Source organism: Prinia subflava, chromosome 14, assembly GCF_021018805.1.
Source record: "Prinia subflava isolate CZ2003 ecotype Zambia chromosome 14, Cam_Psub_1.2, whole genome shotgun sequence".
Taxonomy (NCBI): Eukaryota; Metazoa; Chordata; class Aves; order Passeriformes; family Cisticolidae; genus Prinia; species Prinia subflava.
The window spans coordinates 20878005-20888564 of NC_086260.1; the positions used below are offsets into that span (position 1 = coordinate 20878005).

The following is a 10560-nucleotide window of genomic DNA, read 5'->3' on the forward strand; positions in this document are numbered from 1 at the left end:
CCCCTCTACTTCAGGAGAGCTGCACTGATACTATTTAATTTCTGATAGCCACTGGTGCTGCTCTGTAAGGTTAAAAAAAAAAAAAAAAAAGAAGCTGTGCTTTGACTAACAGTTTATCTGTTCTTCAGCATGGTGAATCTTGGAGTCTTGTCCTGCTGCAGCTGGGACACTCCCAAAAACTTGTAGAGCCTGTGAGAGTGAGTGTCCTGGATTGATCTAGATTTTCCCCAAATTCGGGTTTCTGGCTGGTTTCAGCATTCTTTGATTTGTCGTCTTTAGGGAAATACAACAAGCTTTGCCTCCCAGTCATGTAGACTACTGTCAACCAAGATGAATGGACATCAGTTAATGGCAGATGGACCAAGGAGGTATAAAACTAGGCTCTTCCCTGCCATCTCCAGTTTATCATTGGCTTGTGGCTCTCACTTTATTTCATTGCTCCTGATGTGATGACAGAAAATGTTTTGTTGATGAAAGAAAGCCTTTCTAGGAACATGAGAACAGCAGCTCCCTGTGTCTGCCTACTTCAGTGTCCTCTGAGACCCAGCTCCTGTAGCCATGGAGGAAAGAATAAAGAAATGTGGTGACCAGTTTGTCAGATCCCTTTTCTGCACAGTGTGCTTTGGCATCACTGTCACCTTACAGCTGAGAACTTCTTATATAAGAAGTATGAATTATATTTAAGTCGTTAAATATCCTCCTCTGTTTACAGAGAGTAAACAGCAGTTTTCAGCCTTCCTTTGCTGCCACATGGTCTACAAACTCTTAATCTTGTTCTTTCTGTAGTAACTGGTTAAGCCGAAAATTATGTATTTTTACTCAAAGTACTTGCTGATTGAAAACTGAGGCATCATGTGGAACTGTGACTGTGTGTGTGCTTTGAGTGGAGAGTCTTTGCTGACAGAGCTGACTTTCCAGGGGGCATGGGGCTGGAATGACTCTAGTATTTTTCCCCGATGCTGACAGTAAACCTGAGAACTGCCAAATGTTGCAAGTCCTTTGGCTAAGTCCAGGAGTAAGTGGAGACAGTGAAGGCATCAGCCTGTGCAGTCAAAACCAAACTGAAGGTTGCAGATGCTTAGAGATGGGTTGATTTGTGCATGAAGTGAAATATCGTAAAGGGTTTGGAGGGGGCACTGAACTGATGTGTATTGTGCAGGGCAGCAGTATGGCCAGGAAAAGCATCATAGATTGAAGGGGCCTTTTTCTCCTCTGATGAGAAGTAGTTTTGGTCAGTTTTTCATAATTACACTTTCAGTTTCCTTGTGCCCCAGAGCTCTTTCTGTCAGATGTAGCTGAACTTTATTTAGCCAGTATGTATGGTAACCTATATATAATAATACTCATTTTCCTATTGCCTCCAGACTTGCTGAACTGGACAGAAGCTACATTTGATGAGGGCACAGATTCTTTTCCACGACTTGTTTGGTTTGGTTGGGTGTTTGGTGTGTTGTTGGTTTGTTTTTTTGGTGGTTTTTTCTTTGGTTTGGTTTTTTTTTTGGGGGGGGGGTGTTTGAGTTTTTTTGTTTGTTTTTTTGTTTGTTTTTTGTTCTACAAATATCTATTGAGAGGTATCCATTAACTAAAATTCAGGAAAGATGCTGGCAGCTGTTCTTTGGAGCATTCACATATAGTTGCTGCCAGTGAAAATTATGTTGGACTAGCAGACTGTGGGATGTATCAGTGCTGGAGATGTGCAGCCTGGGAGGTGGGCAGATGCACAGCCTGAGCAGTGATCTGCTCTCCCCAGGGACCTTTTATACCTTCAGGCAGAGCTGAGGTAGCAAAAGTAGAGCAGTGCAGAGATGGTAACAAGCAGTATGGCTGTCTGGGGGTGGTGTTGGTTGGGACAGGCAGTATTTTGAGCTGGCCAGATGGATGCTTTTTCTGAGTTCACTAATTACGTAACTATGGGATGTGTCCTGGGACTGCAGGGGAGGTTTTTAATTATTCAGATCAAGTTTGCCCAGATCTTCTGAAGTGGAGGGGAAAAAATAGAGGACTCTTGTTATGATTAATTTTAAATTGCTTTGGAAACACACGGTACAGAAGGCAGGTGGTGTGCTGAAACAGGGAAAAACACCCTTACTGCTCAGTCAATACAGGAATGAGGAGTGGGCTAATCAGTGTTAAATGCCTGTATTAAATGTGTGACTTCCCAGCTGCAGCTGGGGAAAGGTTTCACATCCTTGGAAGAACTAATGACAGGACCTTTGTCTTGCAGATCATCAAAAGATGTGTTACTCTGCACTGGTGCTGGCCATGATGTTCTCCATGGGGGAGCCCCTGCCATATCACCACTATGGTAAGAGTGGGTTGTGCTCATTGCAGAGCTGGGATGTCTGGGGCATGCTGGCAGGCATGGGGGAGGGACTTTTTCTGATGTCAAGGTGGGGGACAGCTCAGTGGAAGGCCCAACAAGAGTAGGGTCTGTTCTTTATAAATAGAGCCTAGCAGCTGAAGCACTGGTCTGAGATGCCAGATTTCCTAAGAGCAGCATAAATCTGGGTTAGAGCAGTGGAGGACTGAATTCCACACTGCAGGTGACATGGATTTGCCCATCCCCGTGACTAAGTGGCATTTTATTTCATCTGTCCTGTGTGAAAAGACACATCTTTCTTGCTTTGGAGACTGTCTGCTGATGAGACTGAGATCCCAGATCTCTGCACAAACACCCCCTAAGACTGTCACCTGCATAATGTGGCCTCTTTCTGGTCTCTCTTCTAGCAGGATAGTGCAGCCCTCTGTAGTTCAGGCTCTTAGAGAAAGGGGAGATGATTAAGGGTATTGCAGCCAATAATGAAGTGCAGATATCCTCCTTGGTTTATCCTCTGTTCTTTCATTTCAGCCAGAAAGCCCTGCCTACTTCTTCTTAAGGCTGTGTTGTATTTGGGAAATTCTGGGCTTAATTTTCCTAGAAATGCAGTAGAGATTTTTATAAGTATCTTGTCAGTAGCTTTACCTTAACACTGGGTAAACCTGTACAAGATTTAAACTGGTGCAGTAGAGACTGGAATGAGTCTCTACACCTCCTGGTTTTCTGTCCTTGTGTAACCCTGGCAGTTCTTTCCTGCAGGTGGACTTATTTGCATGAGCCCCTGAGCTTTCGTAATGGCTGAATTGGAAACTGGGTTATTACTAATGATCTAGATTATTAGGTTTTTTAAAAAAGAAATTAATTAAACCAGTGGTCAAGAATACCAATGTCTTCCTACCTTGAAGCATTCACTGGTGGCATTGGTTCTGCAACAGCTAGAGCAGGATTTGGTGTTTTGTTTACTCAAAAAAAATTCTCAGTTGGGGCACCAAATTTCAGCAATCCCCTGCACTGTGTCTCACACAAAGATGCTTCAGTGGTCTGTCTAGTTCACTTGAAGAGCCCTTTATTCCCTGATGACTGAGACTAGCACTCCACTAATGACTTTAAGCATAAAGGAACAGAGAAGTGGCTTGGATGGTCCCTTGTTGCTTGGTTTATTTTCACTGTGCTGTAAATGCCCCTTTCTCCTTGTGCAGAACATCTCAACTCTCAGTTTGTGCAGTTCCTGCTGGATGTGATTGAGGACGGGCTGCCCTCGGACACTACTGACCAGCTGCCTGACTTATTTGTCAATGTCCTTCTGGCCTTCAATCTCCACATTCCAGGTTAAACTGGTGCTGCTCTGCCTTGGCAGGATTTCAGTGGTCAGGGAGGGAGAATCTCACTGGGTCTTGATGGTGCTGTAGCCACCAACCAGCTCTCCTAGTCTTTGGCACCATGACACTGTGTTTAAATATGGTGAAAAACCCTAGAGGAAAAAATGGTCTGAGAGACCCTGCCCAACAGCTCTGGGCAGCTCAGTGGATTTGTCACTGGGCTTTTCATGGTGCCCAATCAAAAGAGTTGTTGGGCTGTACTTGCAGAGCATGAATGGGGTTAATTTGTTGGCACAGGTGATTTGGGAGAGAAGACACTTCAGTGGGCATTTCTCAATACCAATTCAGAACAAAAGTCCTCAGCCTTCTGCAGGTCTTGGCAAAGCTTCTGCTTCCCTGTCCACACTGCCTGAAGTTATTCAATGCCAAGTTGTTGAGGCTAGGTCATTCAGCATTGGTTCAGCGTTGGCCTGAACTGTGCTCTCCCCTGTTTTCCCTTGTTCTCTGTCCTCTCTGCCCTGCTGAGCTCTATGAGGACAGACAGCAGATCAGGTCCTTAGGGAAAAGCATCTTCCTTCCCTCTGCCTGCACATTTTGAAGCCTGTTGGAAGATTGGAGCATAGTTCCAGGTCCTGCTAAGAGTGGCCATTCCTTAACCCAGTCTCCTGTTGCTCCAATTGTCTTTAATTAATTACTTACCCTTGATCTGCTTCATAACATTATCCTTGATTTTTTTGGAGAGAGGGGGAGGATAAAGCAGCAATGAGATATCCAGTAATTTACCTGTTATTTTGGGTTGTGCCATTAAAAATTATGCAAAGTTTCTAATTTCATGTGAAAGTTGATTGCACAGAGACTGATTAAGTATATCTCTGCTGCTTTCATTCATTACCCCTTCCCACACTTACCCAAATCCTTGCTGGCTGCAATAATTAGGCAGTAATGCATAATAGGCAGTGTGTTTCTGGGGATTATTATAACCCCCCCCGACCTGGGGCATAGCCAAGAGCAGTGACTTTTTTGCTGATGCTAAGAACATGATAAATGATGTTCACATTGCTTATTGATGTATTTTTTATCTCTATGTCTGCAAGATTCATCTGTCATGCAGTTCAGTGGTGCAGCATTAGTTCAAAAACTCTCCTAAAAACTCTTGTCAACAATATTGACGCTCTTCAGGATCCTGAAACACTTTGCAGCCTGTGAAATATTACAGGCCACAGAAATAGCCACACTGCGCTGTTTATGTGATTGAGTCTGCATACACACACACACAAAAAAAAAAAAAACCCAACACCAAACTAGGGTAAATGTATTTTACAGCAAATCACTCCCACAGCAGGCAAGGGGACAGTTCCTAGAATTCTTCAGCCTGTACCCTTGCACCACACAGTGCTGAGTGCTTGGAAAAACTTTCCTCTTCTGGAATGCTCCCGGGACCCTTCTTAAGAGAACTTGCAAGACTCTAAGTTCCAGAAGGGTACTGCTGATAGGAAGTAAGAAGGTACCAAAGAATGGAGCTCTTGGCTGCAGAGGGTTATGAGCAGAGGTAATGTTTGCCAACTTAAAGCTTTTGCAAGGTATTTTCCCAGTGTTTGGCTGGCAAGGTGGGAACCCACACATGAATCAAATATACGGAGAAGGCACCAACTCCCAAATGTTCCATGTGCTGTTTCCAGATTTATTTTGCCTTCTTTCTCCCTGGGAACCCACTCGGTGGCCTGAAACTTTTTTGTAGCCCTGGCAGACTGTGGTTCCCCAAAGCTCCCCAGAGTCCCCAGCTCCCCATGATATGAAATAGGAGTCACCCATTATGGGTTTTTATCACCTTGGTCTTCAGAAGAGAAAGGGAGATGCTGAACAGGTTTCTTCCTTAGTTCCAGAACACAGTGTGATCATGACTACAATAAGCAAGCACTCCAACGTCAAGATTTTCACAGAGAAGCTGCTGCTGCTGCTGAACAGAGGAGGTGAGTGTTTGTGGCACTGTTATGTGTCTGGCAGGGGGTGCACATAGATGCTTGGAGAGACAAGCCCCATGCTCATTGAGGGATAGGATGTCAAGGATGCAGGCAGCTGAGGAGCTGTCAGCTCAGGCTGTGCTGCTTCCTGGTCGTTTGTGAGGGTGATAGTCTGCATTGCTGAGGATGGAGCTGCACAAGGAATAAGGTAATTGGCTAATGGCATCTAGGGAAAGAAGAGGGGTTGCCATTTCCATAATTCTGGGTCAGATCAGCTCCATCTCAAAGCATGGACCAGCTGCCATAGGCAAGCTCTTGTCTGGAAAGAAAGCTAGTCCTGGGCCACTTCTGTCCTTGGACAGGCAGAGGACTCAATGTGTGCTGGCACACCAATCTCTGCCTGTGCTGCCCTGGGGGACAGATGGAGAGGGAGCTTTTATTGTCTGAAACACTGCTTAGAGTGGAACTTTCCATTTCTGAACTGCCAGCAGAGAGTTAGCCTTGTGTCTGCTTCAGGCATGGGGTCAAATCCAGTGTATTTGTAGAGCTGTTGCAGAGCAGATTGTTGGAATGCTGGAGATCTCTGCAGGAAAAATAGTGCTAGGTCTTTCAGCCTGTGCTGTAGGCCACTATTGTGCTTTCTAATACCTTTTGGAGCACAGCGGCTTTGCTGCCTGAGAGAACTCATTTGGTTGAGTTGCTGGAAATAACCCATCCTGTGATGGATGCAGCTCATCTTACTCTGGCTTTAGTTTTCCTTGGGGCTGCAAATCACCATCTGCACACTATATCAGCTTGAGGGCAGCAGGCCCTCAGGTGCTCTTCTGTCCGGCCTCCTCCCAAAGCCTTTGTTTAGCCCTTTCCCTGCCAGATTCCCTGCAGAGATCACCTTACAGTGAGGAGCTGGGAGAAGAAAGAGGAGGGCCACAACCTAATGAAGATGATTCTCTTTTGCCCACCTTCCTGACAACTGCTGGGGGAGCTGCCATGGCCCAGAGCCCCTCTTGGAGTCTGCAGGGATGTGTTTTGCAAGAGAACAGGATGCGGTGGCTCATTTAAACTTGGAAGCGTTTCTTTTCTTGCTTCTGGGACAGTACTAGGCTGGTCTCTGGGGAAAGCTTATTTTTTGTACAGGCTCTGATAGGCTTTTCAAAGGGGTTATTGGACCCCTCTTAATAAACCAGGGAGAAAATGAATGGTGGCTGTTGGGCAAAAACAGTAGATACTGAGAGGTGATGTGCTAATGTGCTCTCACTTGGGATGGTCAGTGCAACATAAACAGTGATAAATGCTAATCATAATGAGTTTGGTCTCATCTTGGTAGCCTGCATAGCTGCCATCCTGATTACACACCAATGTGCAAGGGACTGAGATCTTTTGGCACAAAAGCTATCCATGGCCAGAGAGTGGCTGGCCAAGGGCAGGGCAGTCTCCTTTCCAAAGGGTCTAATGAAAGGAAGTGCAGTGAAGATGGAGCAGAGGGGCAACAGGGAGCATATGGCTCAGCACAGTCTCTCTGCCTCCCCCAGATGATCCAGTTTGCATCTTCAAGCATCAACCTCAGCCACCACACTCAGTGCTGAAGTTTCTGCAGGATATCTTTGCCAGCAAGGATACAGCCAGCATCTTCTACCACACAGACATGATGGTCCTGATAGACATCCTGGTGCGGCAGCTTGCTGATCTCTCCCCTGGAGACAAGGTGCTCATGGGCATTGGGGAAGCGAGCACAGTCCCAAAGCAATGGTGTTTTTCCTGGCCCCTCATAGTGCCTGCTGGTCCAGGCAAGAGTGGAGTTCTGGGGTGGACACAATATTTGTGGGTGCTTAAATAAACCTCGGGAGCTGAGGAGGGAAGAGAGGATTTTTCCTGCCCAGCACACCAGCATATTTGAAGAAAGATCTGCCAGGCTTCTGGTGGTCTGCACACTTCTGACCAAGGACCTTTCGGAAGAGAGACCCTCTGTGAATAGTAGTAGGAGGAATCTCTCGTTTGGTGTTGCAAGAGGCAGGGGATGTGCATGTGTTCAAGGGCAGGGGAGGAGCTCTGCTTTTCCCTCTTGCTGTGTGAAAAGCAGAGTTTTCCATAGTTACTAATGATACTTAAGGAAAAGCGGGTGCCTCTGGAGTTGTGCTTTGGTTGATGGTACAGCAGCAGGAGCTGCTCCTGTGTTCATGCTGTAATGGAGTGTTTATCTCACTTCAGATCTTTCACTGTGCTCTGTGGTTTGTCTCCCCTCCCACTTGGCAGCTGAGGATGGAGTATCTGTCCCTGATGCATGCTATCATCCGCTCCACGCCCTATCTGCAACACCAGCACCGTCTGGCTGACCTGCAGGGCATCCTGCAGCGCATCCTGGGCGAGGAGGAGGAGGACCAGCAGTGCCAGATGGAGAAACTGATCATCTTGGAGATTTATAAGGAGTTCCCAGAAATCTCTTCTGGTACCAGCTAATGCTCCTCAGCTTGGACTGGAGTTTGAACCACTTGGATTGACTACATCTTTTGTTGACACTTTCTCCCCATTCCCTCCCAGTACACCTTGTACCTTGTATCCCTCTGTGTGAGGCCTGAAGTTGGGACAGCATTCACTGGCCTTTTGGAAGCACCGGTGGCAGAGAGAGTGTGGGATGTGCCCGGGGCAGGCATAGCAGGGTGGGTGCTGGTGTGTAGTTTGCCTGCAAGACTCAGCAGGAGCTATTTGGGCAGCTGGTGTTAGTGGGAAGGGCAGAGAGCTTGTGAGGGCTTAGTAGCCAGCGTGGGGGGATGTTTAGCTGCACTGGTGTCCCAAGGTCCTGAAGAGAAAGGCCTTTGCCTTAGAGTATCACTTCTTTTCCATGTGCATCTCTCTCCCTGCAGTGACCAAGTGGAGTCCGCTGGTGCTTGGAAGAAGCTTTTGTAACATCTGTTTTGTTTCCTACTGCTAGTGCCAATGTGCTGCGGCACTTTCAAGGGAAAGTAGCTGCTCGCTGTCTAATGCCTTGTCTAGTGAACCTTTTATTCCCTCCTAGCCTTCAGCTTTGCGTCTGGGCAGCAGCCCACCTTGGGTCATGGAGGTCTTACCCCAGCAGCTGCTTTTCAATCTGCTTTCTATAGTGATGTTTAAATCTGAATTTCTTGCACACTGTGGCGCCTAGAAGTAAGAGCCATATGAGTGACACTGCCCCTTGGAAGCCCTTGGCCAGACACAGTAGTCTGGCCAAGGCATGTCCTGCCAAGTGAAGCTGCCACTTGCCACGTCTGTTGCAGCATTGCCTCGAGCAGAGGGGCTGCCCTTGGGCAGGCACGCTCTGTTCATGAAGCACGTGCATTTCTAGCCTTGAGCTTCATAGTAGCTCTGCCTCACAGCCCTCCCTGTTCCCATGGCAGCGCTCAGAGGCAGTGTGAGCCTAGTGTCCAGTAGCTGTTTGTGACTAAGCTAATTGTGGGGAACCCTTATTTTTATTTCCTTTAGATTTCTAGCAAATGGGATTAACTTGCTTCCCTGGTCCAGAAAGTCACACACACTAATGTGGGTCTCTTAGATATTTGTCTACACAGTGTGGTCACTCTCTGTCCGCAAGTGTGGGACTAGCTAGTGTGGGAGCTGTGAAACTGGAAATACTGGGCACTGTATTTACCTTTTTTTTTTACTTCTTTTTTTTTGTTATTGTTGGGGGTTTTGTTTTGTTTTGTTGTTTTGTTGTTAGCTTGAGGGGATGACACAAGCTCTGCAGGCCTGGATTGGGCACTGGGGCAGTAATGCTTTGAGGGGAGGTTGACCTGGCAGACAAGGGGGGCAAGGAAGTCAGCCTGGGAATGCCCAAGCTTAATAACCACCCTAGTAGAGAAACCTACTTTTTCCCTGTAAAAATGTATGAATGTCCAAAGGGATACTGTATTTTCTTAAACACTATGTGTAACCTGCAGAAGAATAAAAATGTCTTAAACTGGACTTCTATGAGTGTAGCCCTGCCTGCCCAGTCCTGTTGTGGGGGCACCAAAGCATCAGGGGTGGTTGAGTGCCTGCTGCCCACAGAGGCAAAGCAGTGGGTGCTGATCTCTAAATGGGGGTAATGCAGTAGTTTTCCCTCATTTACTTCTTGCCTTGTCTTTTTCTACCATGTTGCTGGCTGACAAGGAAGGGTGGAGGGAAGGAGCCCTTGTGCTAGGGGCACAGCCCTCATTCCTGGGGCCTGCCCAGCATCGCTGCCCCACAATAAGGGTTTGGCAGAGCTGGACTCAGTTCGCTTCTCAGCAGAACTGCCAGGGCAGTGAACCTGGGCAAAGAAGGGTTTAATGGTCTGGATGGAGTATAATGAATTACGCCTTGGCTACAGATGTGTGCTCCCAAACCTCAGCCTGTGCCTGCAGCTCTGGGGTGCCTAGGATGGCAGGAGTTGTGTGGTGGGAGGACAGCAGGTACTGGGCAGAGCACTATGTTGGCAGCAGGAAGCTGGTCTCTGCTCCTGGCTCTGTGCCAAGGGAGCCAGCCAGGCCATGGGCACAGCCCTGCCAGAGCAGGGGTGTGAATGCCAGGTTCAAGCTGTGCCACTCCAAACATAGGGATGGTATCAAACACAGCTACCTGCAGAATCGGAGCCAGGACTGTCCCACATCTTGCCTCTTTAGCCTGTGTCTCCAAAAGTCCCCAGGTGTGTGGCCTTGATGTGTGCAATTTGTGACACCTGGGGTCAGTTGCGACAAATAAGGGCTCCCAGTGCTCATTGGTGTGTCCCCCATGCTGGCTCTCCTGTACCCCATTGCTCTGTGCAGCACATGTGCAGCATGTGCCCCTGAGCCAGCCTTGGCTTGCTTCTGAGTGCAGCTGGGGCTTCTTGTTGGCCCATGACCTGCTGCTGTGGTGAGATGTTCATCTGGCACTTGCTCTCAGTGACACAGCAGAGGCTTTGCCGTGCCAGGCAAACCCAGCAGTGTCAGGACCTGTGTCTCTGCTTTGTCAGGAGCCCAGACAGTAGAGCGGG

At 47.6% G+C, this 10560-nt stretch overlaps 1 protein-coding gene across 4 annotated transcripts in view; it reads left to right on the forward strand.

Moving 5' to 3' along the window:
- Positions 1-9530, forward strand: part of NCKIPSD (NCK interacting protein with SH3 domain) — a 53026-nt gene extending 43496 nt beyond the window's left edge. For 2 of the 4 annotated variants that reach the window (XM_063411288.1, XM_063411291.1), the window contains 5 exons: positions 2225-2305; positions 3517-3645; positions 5514-5606; positions 7127-7299; positions 7803-9530. In XM_063411288.1, coding sequence (XP_063267358.1) covers positions 2225-2305; positions 3517-3645; positions 5514-5606; positions 7127-7299; positions 7803-8051 — 725 coding nt within the window. In that variant the 3' untranslated portion in view covers positions 8052-9530. The remainder of the gene's footprint in view (positions 1-2224; positions 2306-3516; positions 3646-5513; positions 5607-7126; positions 7300-7802) is intronic. The other 2 variants (XM_063411289.1, XM_063411290.1) reach the window with 2 other exon arrangements.
- The last annotated feature ends 1030 nt before the right edge of the window (positions 9531-10560 follow it).